This window comes from Scyliorhinus canicula, chromosome 6, assembly GCF_902713615.1.
Source record: "Scyliorhinus canicula chromosome 6, sScyCan1.1, whole genome shotgun sequence".
Lineage (NCBI taxonomy): Eukaryota > Metazoa > Chordata > Chondrichthyes > Carcharhiniformes > Scyliorhinidae > Scyliorhinus > Scyliorhinus canicula.
Genome location: NC_052151.1, coordinates 151079112 through 151101613, shown reverse-complemented (window position 1 = coordinate 151101613; position 22502 = coordinate 151079112). Strand labels below are relative to the sequence as shown.

The 22502-nt window shown below is 42.9% G+C and overlaps 2 protein-coding genes across 2 annotated transcripts in view; one reads left to right on the top strand and one right to left on the bottom strand.

Moving 5' to 3' along the window:
• asap2a (ArfGAP with SH3 domain, ankyrin repeat and PH domain 2a) overlaps positions 1 to 3520 on the top strand; it is a 211872-nt gene extending 208352 nt beyond the window's left edge. The window contains 1 exon segment of the mRNA XM_038800288.1: positions 1269 to 3520. Coding sequence (XP_038656216.1) covers positions 1269 to 1343 — 75 coding nt within the window. The 3' untranslated portion in view covers positions 1344 to 3520.
• A 1102-nt stretch (positions 3521 to 4622) lies between these two features.
• Positions 4623 to 22502, bottom strand: part of itgb1bp1 (integrin beta 1 binding protein 1) — a 38914-nt gene continuing 21034 nt past the window's right edge. Inside the window, exons 4-7 of the mRNA XM_038800286.1 lie at positions 20829 to 20965; positions 17153 to 17245; positions 6988 to 7137; positions 4623 to 5379 (exon numbers count right to left, since the gene is read on the bottom strand). Of these exons, the coding sequence (XP_038656214.1) occupies positions 5308 to 5379; positions 6988 to 7137; positions 17153 to 17245; positions 20829 to 20965 (452 nt within the window). The 3' untranslated portion in view covers positions 4623 to 5307. The remainder of the gene's footprint in view (positions 5380 to 6987; positions 7138 to 17152; positions 17246 to 20828; positions 20966 to 22502) is intronic.

Below are 22502 nucleotides of genomic sequence, written 5' to 3'. Positions count from 1 at the left end.
GTTTGTGGTGCAGAAAAGAATCCATAATTATTTTTGCAGTCCAGGGTGATCTTGGAATAGTGAGCAACTTTGGTAAAGGAAAGCAGGACCTGATAATGCTTTGTGGTCTAGCCAGATCTGACTAAACCATAAATGTTCAAACACCTCAGACGTGGGGGAGCAGAGATGAGTCTCAACTATGTTTGAACTCCACTAAATTGGATGATATATGATTGGATGGAATTCTGAAGGCATGCTTTCTGAAGCGGTGGATAATACCAGCTGATTGAGGAGTGCTGTATATTTTCTTGTTGAGGAAATTAAGGAACTGAAGAGAAGAAATTAGTTATGGTCTCTTAATAGTTTAATACTTTATAATCTCTATATTGTATGACTACGTACTGCAATGCCATTGGGCATCTGTAAATACTTGCAGAGAATTTATCTACTTGTATATACTTGGTGAGAAATTTATGCCAAGAATTTGGAGGGCATTTGCAGTCTGGATATGAAATAAACATTGAATAATGCTCCTCCAAACAAGTTTGTACATGTATCTTTCTTAACAGATTTCAAGAAAATTACTATAATTTGTGTGACTCATTTTCAATGACATTACTAATACCTTTATTAGATTTTAAATGTGGAAATATAGTGCTTGATATTAGTTTAACAGTAGAGATAATCCAGGTGAAAATACAATGATTGTTTAATAAAAACACAGACTTATTATTTGGGGGAAGACGGCAGCATAGTGATAATGTCACTGGACTAGTAACCCAAAGGGCCAGGCTCTGGGGACACGGGTGCCAATCACACCATGGGTAGCTGGTAGATTTAAATTCAATTAGGATCTGAAATTGAAAGCTACATGTCATTCCAGTGTCGTTAACGTCCCTCCAAAATGGCCTCGCAAGCTATTAATTTGAAGGGCAACTAAGGGTGGGCAACAAAGATTAGCAATGGCCACATCCCATGAAAGGATAAATTTTTAAACATTATCTTGAGCATTATCTCTAGTAACCCACACGGGACAAGTTTGTTAATATTCTCCATCTGCTCGAGGACTCTGAACTCCCCTGCTAACTACGGGGTGGGGTTACATTGTATATAAGGTTGGCAGAATGTAACAGTCGACAATGTGAAAGGACCGGTGACTTTCAACCGGGTCCCTTGTGTACATACTAGTGTGTTAATAAATAAGTTTATCTTTATTAATCAACTGACTCCCCTTTGCTGTTACTAAAACCACACTCTCTGAATACACTGAATTATTTGTTTTTCTGTAGATTGGCCACATTGAAGGAGACCCAAAGCGAAGGGGTGTATTCCCTGTGACATTTGTGCACTTCATTGCCGACTGAGCTTGCTTAAAGAAGTTGAGGAAATTACCATCCATACCATCAGATGACGAGGAAAATATCTATGTTTGACTCAATAGACAAATCACTTCTTAGCTGGAAGATGTTATAAGTAACTAGTTCTTAAATATGTATTCTTGATAAACTATTTGCACTTTCAGTACAACTGGAGATTCATTCTAAATTGTGGACATTTCATTTCTGTCAATTTGTTATGGTGCATGTAGGTTCTTGGGAATAGAAAGAATGTTAATTGTTCATGAATAATGACTTATCTTGTGTCACTCACTAATTGTAAAAACATGCTGAAAATCAAAATCCATTGCAAGTATGTAGCATTAACAGTGGAGCAAAGCTGGAGAACACTCATACTGATCAAAACTATGATATAGATTCCATAAATCAGGTAATGAATTTAGTAAGCATGCTGTTTGGGTGAATTTCATAACTTAAAGCCTTAAAATACTACTACGAATCTAAGAGTACCACTGTTTCCACATTGACTTTTATTTAAATGCTGTCATTTCCATTACAAATTAAATTTCCCTAACTTCATTCATGAACACAGGTCCCTAGTAATTATGAACATTTTCAAAAGGCAGCTAATGAACAGCATTAATATCCCCAATGGTTGTTCTTCAGAAGAGGGAAAGTTTATCTCAGAAATTCAGATATGGTTATTCGGGGCCCTCTTTGCATTTTGTACAGTCTTAGTGTTTTGTTGCATTAAACTGTTTAACCAAAATAGTGTTTAAACAGCTAAATCGGTTTGCAAAAGTATTCAAAATTTGTTGCAGACTTTATTTTTAAAAGTTCTGCATAGAATTGTTGATTCTTTTTATTACTTAAAAACAGAACTTTAAACAATTGTTAAGAAAAATAAATTAAAAATAATACACAGTGCAAATCATTTGTAGTAAACTTTCATCTCATTTTTTTGCAATGATTTTATTGGCCTGCATTATAAAACTATTCTTTTAAAGTTTTAGATTTGTTACATAAGTGGTCAAGTTTTTTTTAAAGTGTCAGCCTGGCTTCCAATGCATAGGAATTAAAATTTGAAAAATCTTTTGGGTTTGCAGTAAATTTAAAAGTTGTATCCTCTCAGTTTTAACTAGATTTGGCTGTAATTATTGTCAAAAAACAGAATTCTTGTATGCAATGTGAATTAATACTGAAGATGTTGACATCATTCAGAATTATTGCTCTCTATGAATGATTAAAAGGACCATAAAAATCTCTAGACAGGATAACTGGTGCCATCTACTGTCGTCATTGAGTGGTACTTGGAGCTGAAAAAAATCTGTTTGAAACATAGTGTAAAATGGATCACAAGCTGTTTGTTGCAGAGCAACTGTATATATTTATATATATATTGTAAATGTTAAATCCTATAATACTTCTGATTTCATTGCATTGATTTGATAATTAGAGCATGTGTAATGTATTGTACATCCCAGTTTAACATTGGAGTTAATCCCAAAATGTCATAAACTGTTATTAAAGCATTGCCTGCTTCAGCAGTGCAGGTGTTTTGTACAGATTTTGAAGATGAGGCCAAATGAATTCACTATTGGTGAAGGAATAGTGAGCACCTGATGAAATACTGTACAAAATCTGAAGTTCCGAAATACATCTATTTAAATGTCCATCCATCTATTACATCAACATAAAGCTGCTATAATTATTAACAATTTTGTTAATCAGTAGATTTGGTACAATTCAATTCGATGTTATTAAAGTCTAAATTTGAGAGATCCATGCATAGTTCTCTCCTTAATTGCCCATGGTAAATTCCTCTGTTCAGCTCTTCTGATTAAGCAGATGGGACCAAAGTGCAATTTTAGCACTAAACGAAATCCAGACTAAAATACTTGGGGATGAAGATATAAACCTTTTTTTTAAATATACCGCAATTTGAAACGGGATTGGTTTTCTTGACTTGACCCAGATGAGGAAAACAGGAAACAGAACTATGCACTTACGTAGAATCCCAGCAGATGATCACTACCAGCATGTTATTGTCAATCTTGTTCTACAAAAATATTCACTCTAATAATAAAGTACCATCTACATTTAAATTCTTCTACAAAGCTTTATATCTGCAGTTTTAAATCAGTAGAATTTATTTCATGTGTTAAATTTTCACCTGAATCAATAAATAGTTTCCAGGCTGGGAATATTAGCTTGTACGAGTCTTTTGTTTGTTGAGTACATTTGGGAGATGAAAGACATGAGCTGCTCTGAAATTACAGTAGCTGCTGGATTACTGTCTATGCTACATGAGATCACTTCATTATTCAACATATAACTCAAATTTGAATGTTACTTGATTTTCACAATATTGTAAAAATTATAGAAATTCTGGTTTTGGGTGCGTTTATAGAATCATATAATTTACAGTGCAGAAGGATACCATTTGGCCCATCAAGTCTAAACCGGCCCTTGAAACAGCACACTACTTAAGCCCACACTTCCACCCTATCCCTGTAACTAGGTAACCCAACCTAACAGTTGGACACTAAGGGCAATTTATCATGGCCAATCTACCTAAACTGGACAGTTTTGGACTGTGGGAAGAAACGGGAGTACCCGGAGGAAACCCATGCAGAGTCGACGCGGCAGTACAAACTCCACACAGTCACCCGAGGCAGGAATTGAACCTGGGTCTTTGGAGCTGTGAGACAGCAGTACTAACCACTATGCCACCGTGCTGCAGCACCAAGAAACATCTTGCTCTTCAATGGCACTTTTCCATTTATTTTGGCCCAGGAGATTCTGTCTGCAGAAGCCACACTTTCTGCTGGCAAGTGGCTCGCCAGCAAGGAGGCTCCTCACCGATTGGGGTGCTATTTGGGAAAGATGCCCTGATCTCTCCTCTCCTCTTTCTCCCCCCGCCCTCTCACCAGCCCTATCTCTGGGAGACCTCCAGGAATTCCCCTCACTTCTCCACCTGATAAGGCCCCCTGGGCCCGATACCTGGCACCCAGGCAGTGTTGTGGTACCAGATGGAGATCCAGTGTGCCACCCTGCTCTGTCACCGACCACACGGGCTCCAATGGCCTGGGAGAATCCCCCAGGTGCCGTTACAAATGTGGGCCAGTACTAAACGGCACCTTGGCGAGGTCTCCACCTTTAGGGTAATTATGTAAATAACCTTTCATTTAATCAAAGGACAGCTCCTTTATCCATCATTCAAAAGACTATGTTATTCGTTTGATCGGCTACAGAAAGCATTTTGTCACCTCTATGACTGATCGATATTAATAGGAAGTAGAGCAATTTACATGTCTATATTTCTTTTATTTGTAACAACTTACAATATAAACTGCTACAATGTTGCTTATTTTTTTACTTAATTTGAAAAGGCAAGAAATGCAATGCTGTTTACTTTAGAAACCAGTATTGACCTATACAATATTTGTAAAATATATCTAGCTTAAAAAGACATTAGTGCCAAGGTACATACATAGATTGATCATTATACAATGTAGTATAAAATTACCTAACTTATTCATTATTGGTCCAACACCGACCAAAAATATTGGTCCAACACCGACCAAGAAATATTACTACACAAAGCAATGCTTCATGATTCCTACAAATTTATTACATTTCAGTGATTATTTGCATTTTCTAAACTTTTATTTTCTTTAAGCCTGCAGTAAACTTCAGTCTACTTCAAGGAACCATGAGAATAATTGACAGTTAAATCATTCTGCAATTGAAATAGTAATGTAACCCATTAAAAGACTGCTGTGAAATTGGAGACTTGCATAATACAACAAACAGACCAATATTTCTCATTTTAATGAAAGTAATTGAAATATTGGCAACTTCAAATCTCAGAATTTATGTTAGTTCACAGATCTAAGGTAGCAATAGTAGTTGAAAGCAGTCAAACATAGATATATAACCAAAGCAACTACATCATGAGTTACCAAACTTATTCTTTAGACTAGTCATTTTAGGATTTCTCTGAGGAAAGTGCTGAATCAAATGCAGTGGACAGAACTTTGCAGATTGTTTGAGCTTGTTCCTGAAACAGAAAAGGATTGGATTACTCAATCACGATGACTATTTATGAATGTAATTTTATTTGTTAATGCCTAATTTCTTTTTTAGATTACACAAGACATAAATTGATTAAATATGTGAATATTTCTAACATGTTTAATGAGCTTCATAGGTTCAGCCAAATATTAGGCCAGCCACAATCAATTTCAAAATAATGCTATGAGAATGTGATCCTAAATTAGCAATGGAATTAGAGTATCAGTGCTCAAAATGCCTCAGTCATTCTGGCCATTGCTTTGATGCTGACAAGTAACATAAGCAATAGGATCAACATGAGCATAATTGCATTTTCCTGCTCAATCTCCACGAACATTGATTTGCTGGAGTTAAAATCTGTTGACCTTGAATATTCTCAATGACTGAGCATCCACAAGATTCACAATCCTGATTGTAAAAGCTTTTTCTTCACCACTGTCCTAAATGACAATTCCATAATCCTGGGACTTATGCCTTAGTACTTGACTCTCCAGCTAGGAGAGTCTTTATCCTCTGAAGCTCTCAGTCTTGTGTTTCAATGAGATCACCCCTCATTCTTCTGAACTCCAGAGATTAGGATAGCCCCTCATCCCAGGAAATCTAATGAACCTTTTTTCCACTTGCATTTCTTGAGAATTTGGTCCAAAATTGTGGGCAGTACTTCAGATGTGGTCTCAAAACCCTGTACAACTGCAGCATAACTTTGTTATTCTTATACTCCAACCCCTCTTGCAGTAATTGCCCAATTACTTACTACCTCCATGCTAATTGTTTCTTGTACACAGACACCCAAATTCCTCTGCTGTAGCACTGAAATGTCCTGAATCAAAGTCAAATAAATATTCTATGATGAGTGCACTATTCCTTCCCTCAACCTATTTTGAAGCCTTTAATACAGTTAACCATACCATAGAATCATAGAATTTACAGTGCAGGAGGAGACCATTCGGCCCATTGAGTCTGCACCGGCCCTTACAAAGAGCCACTACTGAAGCTGACGTATCTACCCTATCCCAGTAACCCCCACTTAACATGTTTTTGACATGAAGGGGCAATCCACCTAACCCACACATCTTTGGACTGTGGGTGGAAACTGGAGCACTGGGAGGAAACCCATGCACACACGGGGAGAATGTACAGACTCCGCACAGACAGTGACCCAGCCGGGAATCGAACCTGGGACCCTGGAGCTGTGCTAACCATTATGACGCTCCCTGTGTTCCATTCTTTCCTAGTCAAGCATAGCTGTAACATCTCCAACGTCTTCATTTCCTGCCCCAAACCCATTACCTCAAGTCCTCCAAGGATCCAACAGTTACCCTTCTGATGTTCTTCAGCTACATGTGACACACATATCAGGTAGGATTATTCACCAAAGTCACATACAATTAGTTTTGGTTAGTTTCCTTCATTCAAATTGCACATTTTGGTCACCTGTCCAATGTGTGTATATATGCATTTACAATATCACTAATAAGGAAGTAGCAGATGCAACTTGTGTTTCCTGCATTGATCTGGTTGAAATGCCAACCACCTACATTTTTTAAGAGATTAAAGGTCAAATGATAAACAAAAGAGAAAAAACATTTCTCACCAGGCTATTACATTGATACACACAGATACTATATTCATTCTGATTTTCATTGGTGGTTTTGAGAGCAAGGAGGCTTTTTCCCATTCCCAAGCCATCGTCATAACCGATCATTCGCACTATCAAGTACAATGGATGTCTGTGCAAAATGTCCTGCCAAAAAGAAGAAAAAATGTTAATAGAATTTATTGCTTTACATGTGTTTGGATAAGATAAAATGGGAATTCTATATCAAAACAACTGGGATAAGATGTTTTCTTTCAAACTAAACCTGTGACCTGACTTTCAAAGCAGAATGTTCATGAAGAACAGGAATGGATGTAAATAATTTGGCCCATGAAACCAGCTCTTGCCATTTTTTAAAAAGTTATAGCAGAAATATTATTTTAAATATCTTACTGCCATATATCATTATAGCCTTTCCAATCATCTATTTTCAGTTTAAGAAGCCGAATTTACGTTTTATATATTGCCTGTGGAAAACGCTTCCATAGATGATTAGCTTAACGTTCTTCCTGGCTTAGCTCGAATCCAGAATATAGGTGTGAAATTCAGATATGATATTGAAGGCGATCACACTCAGGTTCCGCACAGTGCCATGAACCACCTCGGGCACAGCAGATACAGCACACCATTTCTATCTTGAAAATAATTTTGATGTGGAGATGCCAGCGTTGGACTGGGTGAGCACAGGAAGAAGTCTTCCAACACCAGGTTAAAGTCCCAACAGGTTTGTTTCAAACACTAGCTTTCGGAGCACAGCTCATTCACCTGAGGAAGGAGCAGTGCTCCAAAAGCTAGTGCTTGAAACAAACCTGTTGGAAAATATTTTTATTCAAGACATTTTTTATGTTACAACAAACACTCAGTCTATTACATATTCCCACAAATATGTCCCTCCTTTATGCAAACCTCTCCCCCGCCCCCGCTTGCTGACGACTACCAATTCTTGAAGGTGATAAACAGCCTCCACCTCGAATTGAACCTCTCCTCCGATCCCTTAATGGCATAAATCTATTTTTAAAAATATTTTAATCATTTTAAATATACAACACCACAAAGTAAAACAACAAAACATCCCCAGTAACTCACAACAAACCCCACCCCCTAGCAGCTGACTGTAACCAATTCTAAAGTGTAATATAAACAGACCCTATCTCTTGTGGAACCCCTCTCTCTTTCCCCCCCCCCCCCCTCTCAAAATGAACTTAACCTTCCTCAAGTATAGGAACTCCCATCAAGTTCCCCAGCCATACTGAGGCATGGGCCAGAGTGGCTGACCTCCACGCCAACATGACTCGCATGCGAGCAATCAGCGAGGTGAAGGGTAAAACTTCAACTCCCATTCCCATCTGCAGCCCCAGCAAGTCCGACACCCAAAATAAGGCCGCCAGGAGACTGGGCTCCAAATCCACATGCAGGATTGTTGGCATAGTGCTGAAAAACAACCTCCTAAATTTCTCCCAACGTCGGGCAGGACCAGAACAGATGTACATGCTTGGACAGGCCGCTCCCACACAGTTCATAAGTCCTGCACCCCCTCAAACAACCGGTTCATCCTTGACTTCTTCAGTGTGCTCTGTGTACCACCTTTACCTGTATCAACCCTAGCCTCACACACCAGGTTGAGGCCTTCACCCTCCACAACACCTCACACCACAATGCCATCCCCAGCTCCTCATCCCACTTAGCTTTAACCTCCGCCAACGATGCCAAATCCTCCCATAGATCGCCGAGATGACCAACCCCCCTCCAGCCCCATCACTGACCACACGCCCTCCAACAGAGGAGGATGCAGCCACCACAAAAGTCGGCAAAACTGTCGCAAAATCCCGCACCTACATATATCTAAAAGCCTTCTGCGGACTCCCAAACTTCTCCATCGACGACTCCAAACTCACAAACCGCCCTTCGAGAAATAAGTCCTTCATTTCCATCAACCCCCCCTCCACCTCCCATCGCCGAAATCTATCATCCAGCCTTGCCGGCTCAATCCCGTGATTCCCTCAGATTGGTATCAGCTTCGACTCCGCCCCTAACCTAAAGTGCTGCCGAAATTGCCTCCACATCTTTAACGTGGCCACCACTACCAAACTCTCCAATTATTTATCTGGGGCAAACAGAAGTGGCAGTGTTACCAGTGCCCGCAACAACCCCCCCCCCCCCCCCCCACTAGAGCCTGCTTCCATCCTCACCCACATCCTCATCTTCTGTGTTCGCTGTCCACCGCCCAATTATAATCCAAAAGGTTTAGAAGGGCCAGACCCCTGACTGCTGCCCTCTGAAGCACCGTCTTCTGAATCCTTGCTCCTTACCGGCCCAGAGACACGTCAAAATCTACCGTTCTACCCCCATAAAAAAAAGCTTTCAGCAAAAATACCGGTAAGCACTGAAATAAAAATAAAAACTCTGGCAAGATATTCATGTTTACCGCCTGCCAATGACAGGGGGAGGATGTCCCATTTCAACAAATCCGTCTTGACCCTACCCACAAGGCCTGTGAAATTCAATTTACGAAGCTGGGCCCAGTCTCGAGCCACCTGCACACCAAGTACCTAAAGTGGGTAGTCACCAGCCAAAACGGCAACCCCCAAGCCACCTCCCGTCCCCAACGAAGACACCAAAAAAGCACTCACTCTTTTCTAGATTCAGCTTATAACCTGAAAAAGGCCCGAATCTCCTGAGCAGCCCTGTTATATCCCCACCATGGAACCCGGGTTGGATATGTACAACAACAAATCATTGGCATACAAAGACATCCCATGCTTCCCCCCCCCCCCCCCCCCCCCCCCCCGGGCAACTAACCCACTCTACGTATCTGAGCACCTCAACGCAATTGCCAAGGGCTCTATCACCAGCACAAACAGGAGGGGGGATAAGGGACAACCATGCCTCGTTCCCCTATGTAACTAAAAATACCCCAAATTCACCTCATTCATTCGTCTACTTGCCTTCAGTCCCCTAAGTAACAATTAAAAAATATATATTTAGAATACCCAATTTTTTTTTTAAATTAAGGGCCAATTTAGCGTGGCCAATCACCTACACTGCACATATTTTTGGGTTGTGGGGGTGAGACCCACCCAGACATGTGCAGACTCCACATGGACAGTGACCCAGAGCCGAGATCAAACCTGGGTCCTCAGCGTCATGAGGCAGCTGTACTAGCCACTGTGCCAATGCCTAAATGACAATTTAACCCATGCCATAAACTCAGGCACAATACCAAACCTCTCCAACACCCCAAATAACTAACTCCACTCTACATGCTCAAATGCCTTCTTTGAGTCCAGCTGTACCACCATCTCTGGCTCCCTACCTTCTGACAGCGAGAGCACCAAGAGCACGTTCAACAAATGCTGCAAACAACTGCCTACCCTTTACAAGTCCCGTTTAATCGTCCTCAATCACCTGCGGGAAGCACTCTTCCAACCTAAGCATCAACACCTTGGAAAGAATCTTGACATCCACATTTAGCAGGCCTATATGATCCACACTCTACCAGGTCCTTATCCTTTTTTTCACCAGTAAAATGGATGCCTGTCCCATCATCTCCGGGAGTGCCTCCTTAGCCACAACATACTGAAACATCTCCACCAACAGTGGCACCAGCCGATCTAAAAACATTTTTTAAAACTCCATCGGGAACCCATCCGGCCCTTGGGCTTTACCCGTTTGCATCTTCCCTATCGCCGCTCGAGCCTCCTCACTCCCCACTGGCTCCTCCAGCCCAGCCCTGCCCCCTCCTCCTTTCCTACTCTAGGACACACCAACCCCCACCCAAGAAATCTTTCGTATCCGATCATCTGTCATGGGCTCCGACCTATACAACCTTTTATAAACCTCCTCAAATGCTTTGCTCACCTGCTCCAGCACCACCACCAGCACCCTTGCCCCATCCCTGACCCAAACAATCTCTTGCGCTGCTGGCGGAGATGGCATTCTCATACTCATAATCTACCCCTTTGCCTCTCTCACCTGCTGTACCGCTTTCCCTGTACACACAAGGTCAAACCTGCAATTCCTTTCTACTCACCAGAGATTCCGGAGTGGAATCCTCCGCATACATCCCATCCGCAAGCACAGCTTAGACCATTCCACCTTAAAATGCAACACAGTATTTAAGACGCCACCCAAAATGAACTGAAGCGTATCCAAATTTGGTATGGCAGCCACCATCCTCTTCATAAACCCAACAGCATCCCAATTCGGGGCTGACCAGCACCACCAACTTCCCCTCCAAAGCACCGTTACTATAAAGTACCTGCCCCCTGATCCACCACCACCTTCTCCATCTTCTCATTCTCTTACTCACCAGGATCACTACCCCCGGGACCTGCTAGCGAAGTCTGAGTGGAACACCTGACTCACGCAGCCCTTCCAAAGCTTCACCTGATCCTTCACCCTCAAGTGGGCCTCCTGCAACAGCACATCGGCTCCCCAGCTCTTCAAATGCGAGAAGACGCTCGCCTGATTCACCGGTTCACACAACCCACGCACATTCCACGTTACTATTCAAACGTGGGGGGGTCTCTCACCACCACCCCCAGCCCCACCCCCACCACCCTCCCCCCACGCCCCCTGTCAGTCTTGTTAACCGGCCCCGCCCAGCGAACGGGATCCAACCGTGCTTTAGTCATACTTAATTTTTTCCAGGTGCAAAAACTCCCGATAGGCACCACCCCCCAATCATCCAAACACTACCAATTAGCAAGTCCAACGGGGCCCTGCCTCTCCCAGATTCCAGGCCCACCCAACCAGCCATCCCCACCTCCATCCACTTTGGGAAGATGTGCAAACACCCCCTCCCCCACAAGCTGCCCAAGCATCTTTGCCACGTACTCTGGCCTTCACATCTTCACCGTCAGCAACCCACTCCTAATCCCACTCCTTCCCGGCTCCAACGCCCCCTGCTCCGCCCCCCGAACACCAACCAATTTCCCATCCCTCCTCCACACCAAACAAAGAAACGCAACCACCTTAGGCTCATTCCCCCAACAAACAATGAAAATAACCCCCACCCCGCCAAATAACCAGCCAAGCCTTTCTCCCACCTCGCTTCTCTGCTTCCACATTGCTGGAGGAGGTGCTGACGACAGGGGGACTGGAGAAGGGGGTAGCATCGGCGGTTTACGAGGCTATTTTGGAAGAGAAGGAGGTGCCGCTGAAAGGGATCGAGGCAAAGTGAGAGGAAGTGTTGGGAAAGGGTATGGAGAAGGGGTTCTGTTGTCAGGTGCTCCAGAGGGTGAATGCCTCCACCTCGTGTGCGAGGTTGGGGCTCATACAGTTGAAGGTGGTGTATAGAGTGCACCTTACAAGGGTGAGGATGAGCCGGCTCTTTGAGGGGGTAGAAGATGTGTGTGAACATTGCGGGGGGGCAAATCACATTCACATGTCCAAAGCTGGAGGATTACTGGAAGGAGGTTTTTAGGGTAATCCCTGAAGTGGTGTGCGTGAAAGTGGACCTGGGCCCTCGGGAGGCCATATTCGGGGTGCCGGATCAGCCGGGATTGGAAACGGGCACGGTGGCAGATATTGTAGCCTTCACCTCAATTATTGCTCGAAGGTGGATCCTGTTAGGATTGGAGAGTAACATCTCCACCCTGTGCCCTGACGTGGCGGGGGGACCTGCTGGAATTCTTGAGAAGGTCAAATTTGAACAGAGGGGAAGGATGGAGGGATTCTACAATTCATGGGTGTTGTTCATTATGCACTTTCGAGAATTGGAAGAAAATACACAAATCCAAAATTTCACCTCGCAGGTGAAACCACCCATTACATCCAAATGTCCCCCTGTCCATGCTCCTGGAGAAATTGTTCGCCCCCCCCAGCATGTCGAAATAATGGTCTCTGTTCCCATACGTGACCCACAGGTGAGCCGGGTACACCATTCTGAATTTCCATTTGCTCTTCTAAAGAGCCGCCTTGGCCTTATTAAAGCCCGCTTGCCTTTTCACCTGTTCCGCTCCCTAGTCGTGGTAAATTCCAACGGTGTGACCTTCCCATCTGCATTCTCATGTTTCCTTCGCCCACCTCAGGATCTTTTCCTTGTACCTGTGGAGTTGGACTATGATCACCCGTGACAGTTCCCCAGATTAGGGCTTCTTCCTCGAGGACCGATGGGCGCAATCCACTTTGGGGGGTGTGCAAAGACCCCCTTCCCCACCAGCTGCCCGAACATCTTTGCCACATACTCTGTGGCCTTCGCACCTTCAGTGCTCTTGGGCAGCCCGACAATCCTCAAATTCTGTCGTCTGGAGCGATTCTCCAGGCCATCGATTTTGGCCTTCATACTTTTTTGCCCCTCTGCCAACATCATCACCTCTGCCTCAAGGAGGCAATCTGATCTTCATGATCCGTGACTGTCATTCCACCTTCTGGATTGACGAAATCTGCGCCTCCAACCGGTGATCCACCCTTTCCAGAACTGTTCGAATTGACTTAGTCACATTTGCAGGACTGTCAGTGACCGCAGATCTCTGACTTCAAAATTCCCCCATCAAAAACTCCACAAACTTCTCAGTCCACTACCGAGCGGGCAACGACGACAGAGATTCATCCGCTATGTTTTCCCCTGTCCTCGGAGTCCGATGAGAGCCCTTTACTTCACACACTCCTCGTTTGGTAATCTTTAGATATAATAATAATCTTCATTGTCACAAGTAGGCTTACATTAACACTGCAATGAAGTTACTGTGAAAATCCCCTAGTCGCCACATTCTGGCGCTTGTTCGGGTACACAGAGGGAGAATTCAGAATGTCCAAATTCCCTAACAGCACGTCTTTCAGGACTTGTGGGAGGAAACCAGAGCACTCGGAGGAAACCCACGCAGACACAGGGAAACGTGCAGACTCCGCACAGACAGTGACCCAAGCTGGGAATTGAACCTGGGACCCTGGCGCTGTGAAGCAACAGTGCTGACCACTGTGCTACAGAGCCGTCCCTTAATCCCACTGTGCCGCCCCGATATCCCACACCAAAGGAGGAATCCACCAAAGGAGGAATTATAACTCTTCTACTATATAATTTTGTCACCTGCACAGCACCCATAGGGCAGGAGGCACCTTATGTGCGAACTTCACTTCATGGCCACCACCGAACGTCCGCAGCATACCATCTTAAGAAGGATATTTTCACAGGCATCCCTACAAGCACAAAAGCAACTGAACGGATCCTATCATGACATCACATATCTCTGGTTGATAATGTGACGCCTATTTTCCAAATTTGTTCCACATAGGTCATTTCAATAAGTTCATGCCTTATCTTCCACATCTTCTTGTTTGTTGTCCCATCAAAGTCTTCATCCGATCCCCTGTAGAACCCATCTGCAACCTCTCCTGATCAGCTAGTACACAAAACATCTGGTCTGGCTTTTTAAAAAATGTGTTCATGGGATATGGGCGTTGCAGGCTGTGCCAACATTTATTGCCATCCCTAATTGCCCTTGAGGAGCAGTTAAGAGTCAACTACATTTAGTGGGTCTGGAGTCACATGTAGGCTAGACCAGGTAAGGATGGCAGATTTCCTTCCACACGGACATTAGTGAACCAGATGTTACTTCTCCCCAGTAACTCATTATCTCCTGCTCCTAAATCTATACTGGCCTTCAAGGTACATGCAATGGCAGTATCGGAGGAGATGGCTGCAAGTGTTAGGGGACGCCTTCATAAATGCTGTTGCTGCACCATGTCCAGGGGCGGCTGAGCTGGACAGACACCATTTCTTGCATTTTTGAAAGCAGAAAGTCAAAAGAGGGAGGTTGGATGAAGGAGGTGGAGAGGGATGGGTTGGAAAGCAAGAGATCCCTGGTAACACCATCAGCACATTGCTCATCATGTCAGGTAGCAGGGTGAGGTGGGAGTTGGAAAGGGGCATAAGACTGCAACAGACAGACTGTCATCCTGAATGTTTTCAATGCTGCCATAGGCATCTGACAAACCATCGGGCTCAGGAGATGTAGGCAAACTTCCCCAGTGGCTCTGCTCCACTTCTTTCTTTTGTGTGCCACCTTGTCCTGCAAGAGGACAGAGTCTCAGTGATTGTGTAACATGTTTTTCAATGATTTGCCAGCTATCACCGAATGGCTGGAGGTAATGATAACTGGATTTGAGGATCGCAGCATTGTATTTATGTGAAAATGAGGTGTGGTATCTAGATATTAACTGAGTCCTGAAAGCAATGGGCTGGTGTTGAGTGATTATAGAACATAGAACAGTACAGCACAGAACAGGCCCTTCGGCCCTCGATGTTGTGCCGAGCAATGATCACCCCACTCAAACCCACGCATCCACCCTATACCCGTAACCCAACAACTCCCCCCTTAACCTTACTTTTTAGGACACTACGGGCAATTTAGCATAGCCAATCCACCTAACCCGCACATCTTTGGACTGTGGGTTGATGGGTTGTTTTGCATTGAGCAACATGAGAAGCTGGAGATGCAATGGCTGGTTATTTCTTGGGAAGATGAAATCACACATGAGGTCATTAAATTTGTTATGGCATTGCTGCTAGGTCCTTGGGAGTCAGCTGGGAACTGACCTCCCTGGCTACCTACTCAGAGCTATTCTGAGTGCTATTTTTGAAGGTCCCCTGGCACCCACAGAACCATGGTATCTCTCGTCCTGTCCACCCCACCATTCAGACTTCCAGTACTACATCCATGACCTTGGAATCTCTATCTCCCTGGTGTTCCTTTTTCCTTGCTTAAAAATACAGCGATCATAGAATCACTACAGTGCAGAAGGAGGCCATTTGGCCATCAAGTGCGCACCAACACTCTGAAAGAGCATCCTTTCTCAGCCCACTCCCCTACCCTATCCCCGCAACCCCAGCCAGGTTGTTGGTAGCTGGGTCATGGTATGCCATGGTCAGCCAAAAACTCTGCCTCTTTTTTATCTAAACAAGAATATTGTAAAGTATGCACTGTGATGTCGGCATCTATTGTCTTTTATCTGTTGACATTGATTAGCAGATGATGATGTGAAGTGTTTTCCTCCAGTTAATCACAATAATACTTAGTCACAGGATATATTAAATATTTATTTATTCCATCACGCAAATCGACAATTCAATGCAAAATTGCAGTCAACGGGCAAAACTGGTGCAAGGGCAAGTTTGATTTGGTTTGCCCCAAATAGTACAAGTAGTAAATATTCCCATGTTGTGTTTCTTACATTATGGATTATAAAGGAGTCCTGTACACTTGTAGATAGCCAACATGAGATGCAATTGGACAACATTTGCTAAATAGTCCTCACCCTAGTAAGAATTATGCTGACGGGCAGGAAGGTGGCACAGTGGTTAGCATTGCTGCCTGAGGACCCAGGTTCAATTCCAGCTCTGGGTCACTGTCTGTGTGGAGTTTGCACATTCTCCCCGTGTCTGCGTGGGTTTCACCCCCACACCCCAAAGATGTGCAGGTTAGGTGGATTGGCCACACCAAATTGCCCTTTAATTGGAAAAAATAATTGGGTACTCTAAATTTTTTTTTTTTAATTATGCTGACAGCCAATTTAACATAGTCTGTTAGCTCACAGTGTGGTGCATTTGCCTGTACTGGAAGCCAGGTTAATACACAGGGACCTGTATTTTCCATACAATAAAAATATGTACACACATTGTGCCTGTTTCAGCTAACAAAATAAGTGACAGCCATTCACTGGTTCATTCCTTAGGGCAATGCCTTGACCATAGTGAAGGTAACTGATTTGAATTTCAAACAATGCTTGGCAGTTAAGCTCCCGTTACTATCAACTGGTGAATTCTCCAATCAGAGTCCACTTGCCAACTAATCAGCACTCTTCCTTTTTACATTTGGTCTTGCGAATTGTCTTGATGAGTTCAAGATGAAAAGCTTTGACAAAAAAAAAATCCTTTTTCAGCAATACTCCAATTTTATACCTTGCAATGTTTAATTGACAGTCCTGATTTCCTATAGCCATGTCTCCGTAATCTCTACCATAATTGCTTTCTCGCAAAATACAATTGCATCCCATTACTCAGTTATTAGAAAGTCATAGGAATTGTCAGGGGAAATCATGATCATGCACCCTGATACTAAGTGATTACTGTTTGAAATGAGCATCTGTTTATTTCCGGCATCTTTTAAGGTTTCTCACCATTATAACATTAGAAGGAAACAGGAAAGATTAATATACTCACAAATTGATCAGCAGATGCAACTTTGATGCCATATTTGGAGACATATAAAATACTCTCCTCTTCTGATGGTGTAAAAGGTAGTTTTCCATATTGCTACAACAGAAAGAACAAGCACTGCAGAAGAACCTGCCATTTTTCCAAACTAAAACATATGGAAGCAAAATATTGGAAGATTGAAATTGTAAAGAGAAGGTAATTAAAAGGGCTTCAGAAATTCCCAGAACACCTCAAACAATGGACGATCAAAGGGACGTGCGAGGTGAGCGTTCAGAGGGTGAAAGCCATAAAAAAGTGGCCTTTATTTAGCTGAGGAACTGCAGTCTGAAGAAAACTGTTCTGACTTCATTAGAATCTTTAATTATTCAGATGGGTCCCATAGTCAAAAGGTTTGATTATAAAATTAATAGTTAATCCAAAAATTGAATGAACATCTCAGCTAACCTCTTACCATAGAGTCGAGTAATTCACGGTGGAGCCTTGATTGGAATTCTGAGAGGTTGTCTGTGGGGATTTTCCAGAAGATCTTTGGGTTTGAAGTTAAAACACCCAAGTTGGAGGGTATAAGCTCCAGGTTCAGCAGGCAGAAAAAGAAAAAGTCTGCTAAGAGCTGAAAAGCAGCCATCGACCAAAAGCAAAACGACCTTAAAAATTAGGGATACTTATTATACTTTAGTCCATCTTGGTGTTTTTTTGTTTTGCATCTATTCTGTTGCTTGTCCCATGACTACATCTCTGGCCTTATTCATTCATCTATTATATGGCACCTTATCAAAGGCATTTTGGAAATCCAGATAAATTACATCTGCATTAGACTGGCCAACCATCTCTCTTGCCTCTTCAAATAATTCAATAAGGTTGGTAATCAAAAGCATTTCCCTTTAAATCTACGCTGACAATTCAACATTACCGGAATTCGCCAACTATGATGATTCTCTGGGCCCACCAGCAGCGTACCCCAGCCCACAGATTTCCCAGAGGCGTGGGTGGCATCAATGGAAAAGAAACTCGACAAGCGTCGGGAGTAGAGAATCCCGCAGTGAATGGCATGCTGCCGAGAAACATGTGGCTGGGGAAGAGGAGAATCCAGCCCTGTATTTTTAGTTTTTAGATTTTCTCCTTTGGTAAGGATTCAATTAACTTTCCTATTATTAATGTTCAGCTGACTGGTCTACAGTTCCCAAGACATATTCTATCTCCCTCTTTCCATATTCTCAATTTTTCCCCCAAGTTTTTATTAATCCATGGTCTCTCATTAGTGTTCAGTTTGTTCTTGATTTTTATCAGAATATATTATTCCTGGGCAATGTTGAACACTGTAAAATGTTTCCCATGCTGTTCCACACCATGGTTTGGCAATATTGTTCCTTACTATGTTTTCCCAAGTTCTAGTCTTAGCCCCTTAAAATTAGCCTCTCTACAATCTATTACTTTGAATTTTGTCAATTTTATGTCCCATTGAGTTATCTTGATGAATATATTATGGTCAATATTGTCTAGACGCTGTCCTACTTATTTGCTTTGGTTGACTATTGTTTATTCTCTTGTTCGGCTTCTTAGATTATGGGTTATAAATGACACTTTTAGAAATTCCATTTCCTTAGCCCTTTTACCTACCTCTGCTGACTAACTCCAGGGTAAGAGGTCTTACAACACCAGGTTAAAGTCCAACAGGTTTGTTTCAAACACTAGCTTTCGGAGCACTGCTCCTTCCTCAGGTGAAGGAAGGAGCAGTGCTCCGAAAGCTAGTGTTTGAAACAAACCTGGTGGACTTTAATCTGGTGTTGTAAGACTTCTTACTGTGCTCACTCAGTCCAACGCCGGCATCTCCACATCATAACTCCAGGGTAGTTGAAATCCTCCAAGGTCATTACTCTTTTTACTGATTTGTTTGTATAGCTCTTCTTCTACCTCCCTACCATTATTAGGTAGTCTTCAGACGACACCCATTATTGTGATTCATCCTTTATTATCTCTATCCACATTGATTCTATTTGTCTTACTGAGGACTGTGTCACTAATCTACTGCCATTATATTATCTCTAATGAGCAAAGCTGCTCCACCTCCCCTTTTCACTCAAATGTTGTACCTTGTAACGTTTAATTGACAGTTCTGATTTTCTTGCAGCAATATCTCAGTAATCCCTACCGGAACTGTTTCTCGCAATACAATTGTCTCTCATCCCGTGCAATACAATTGTCTCCCATTCCGCTGTTTTATTAAGGACACTGTGTGCATTGCTTAACCCCCTTCTTTAAAATAAATTTAGAATACCCAATTATCTTTTTCCAATTAAGGGTGTCAAAGAAATTATAAGTCAGCACTTCGCGTTTTTGCCAAAGATCCTTTAATTAAACACAAAGTTGGGTGTGTGGTGGTTGGAGAGACCACAGTCATTCCAATTGTCCCTCCTTTTCAGAGGTAAAGGCAGGCAATAAATATGATACAGTAGGCAATATCCAGGACAGAAGGCATTCCTTAGATTATCAAAAGACAGAAAACCGAGCAGGCTATCAAAAGTTAGATTTTAATAACAAGCCTTGGGTACCTTGCCTAAGAAAAATAATAATTGTATGCTGTCAGCAAAACAATGTGCAGCTGTACGCTTGTTTGCATTGTATGACCTTCTGACTGTTTGATACAGAACTTCTTGACTGAAATCAGGCTAAATATCCATCATGCTTTGCCAAGTGCCTATTTCCATGAAATATAGTCAAGCAGCTGGTTAAAATTAATACAGGGTATTAAGGCAACTAATCCGCCAACTAAAGTCCCTTCTACAAGGGGCAATTTAGCGTGGCCAATCCACCTACCCTGCATATCTTTTTGGGTTGTGGGGGCGAAACCCACGCAAACACGGGGAAAATGTGAAAACCCCTCACGGACAGGGATCCAGAGCCTGGATCAGTGCCGTGAGGCTGCAGTGCTAACCAGTGTGTCTCTGTGCTGCCCCTGCTTAACCCTCTTTTAATAACAGTTCCTCTCACTTTCATTTTTTGCTTTTTATACTCTGGTTCTATAATTCTATTTAGTCCCGGGCTATATTTATGTCTTCCCTTTAGTTTACAGAAGCCAACTCTGCTATGCTCTCCTTGTTGTTTTGGTTACATCTAGACTTGTTTAATTTCTTGTAAATTCTTCCCTACTCTATATTAAAAATTTAAAACCTTTACTGCTTCCCTGTAAACCCTTTCCGCTGGACCACCAGTCGAGTACCTGTGCCAGTGTCCCATGAAAACATGGGATGTCAATTTGACAGGTCACTACACAGAATTTGCTTCTTTGACAGGTGGTGAACAGCCATGATGGTAATGTATGATAGAGCAGGTTCAATGGGCTGTGTGGTCAGCTCCTGCTCCTATTTTTTATGTTCTTAAATTCCTGAAGGTTATTCAATATAAAACCTTTATTATTGTCACAAGCAGGCTTACATTAACACTGCAATAACGTTACTGTGAAAAGCCCCTCGTCGCCACATTCTGGCGCCTGTTCGGGTACACTGAGGGAGAATGCAGAATTCTCAGCTGGTACGGGAACTGAACCCACACTGCTGGCCTTGCATCATAAACCAGCTATCTAGCTCACTGAGCTAAACCAGCCCCCGATTATGTATGCAAAGGAAAAGTTTGTTCATGACAGATAAATTAACAAGCATTCTTTTAAATTCCATTATCTTACCTGTGACAAATCAATATAATTAATCAAATCTTGTGGTCCTTGAAGACATTCAAATAAACTGGCTTTTAAGTTTTCAATAGCACCTAAATACTTCACTCGGAATTCAGTACATGTGTCAAAGTTACTGTTACTCTGTCCTGTAACAAAAGTAGAAAAACACAATTTGTCTTTGGCCAAATAATTACTCGGCAGTAATCAGCAAAAACAACTTCTTTTGCTTTAACCATTCCAGAAAATTAGCCCCAGGTTTTTCTGTTTCCACTGATGTATGTTTTATTCAAATTGTGATTTATGGAAAATGAAAAGCATCCAATTTATCCTCAACTTCCACCAACCATCCCATCGCCAATTTTCTTCCCTGTTCTTTCAACTTACACTGGGGTATATTTTACAGGCCACTGGTTGTTTTTGGTAGTTTGCCGAGTGGGCATTTTTCATGCAAGTTGAGCAGTATATTTGTGGGAAAAGACTTCAGAGACCACCGTGGAGACCCTAGCTGATGTTTTTCCTTCTTAGTTTTGCCGTACGGAGGTCAGTGGTAGTACTATTCTAGTGGTGATCAAATGTAAGCTCTGTGTAGAACAGGATCACTCTGGTTATATTAAGTAGTACCCAAGTATCAGGAAATCCAGAGCTTTTTTTACATCAATAAAGTGATTTAGCAAAAGGTACACAATTTCTTTTGCGAAACAAAATGCATACTCATTTTAAAAATATAGGGCCCCGCCGGGTAGGGGAGAATGCCGGGAGAATCCCGGCCATAGTTATTTGCTTGGGGCATTATGCACAATGGTGTGGGGAAAACAAATCGATGGAAGAAATGAAAATAATTTGATAGAAATAAAAATGAGTGATGATGGAGGAGAGGGTTCACAGCCTGAAGTTGTTGAACTCAATGTATGGCGGCACAGTAGTTAGCACCAGGGACCTGGGTTCAATTCCTGCCTTGGGTGACTGTCTGTGGGGATTTTACACATTCGCCCTGTGTCTGCGTGGGTTTCCTCCGGGTGATCCGGTTTCCTCCCACAGTCCAAAAATTTGCAGGGTTGATGGAATGGCCATGCCAAATTGCTTTTAGTGTCCAGGGATGTGTAGGTTAAAGGGTTATTGGGATAGGGCAGGGAAGTGTGTTGGCTAGAGTGATCTTTCAGAGGGTCAGTGCAGACTCAATGGGCTGAATGGCCCCTTATCGCACTGTAGGGATTCTATGAATGTTAAGTCCGGAAGGCTGTAATATGCTTAGTCGATATGAGGTGCTGTTCCTCCAGTTTGCACTGGGCTTCACTGGAACATTGCAGCAGGTGAAGGACGGAAATGTGGACCTGAGAGCAGAATGCTGAGTTGAAATGACAAGCGACAGAAAGGTCTGGGTCCTGCTTACGGACAGACCAAAGGTGTTCTACAAAGTCTGCGTTTAGTCTCTCGGTGTACAGTAGACTGCATTGGGAGCAGCAAATGCAATAGACCAGATTGAAGGAGGTGCACATGAAGCGCTGCCTCACCTGAAAAGAGTGATTAGGCCCTTGGACGGTGAGCAGGGAGGAGGGAAATAGGCAGGTGTTACACCTTCTGCGATTGCATGGGAAGGTGCTGTGGCAAGAGGGTGAGTTGTTGGGGGTGATGGTGGAGTGGACCAGGGCATTCCGGAGGGAACGGTCCCTACGAAACACTGAC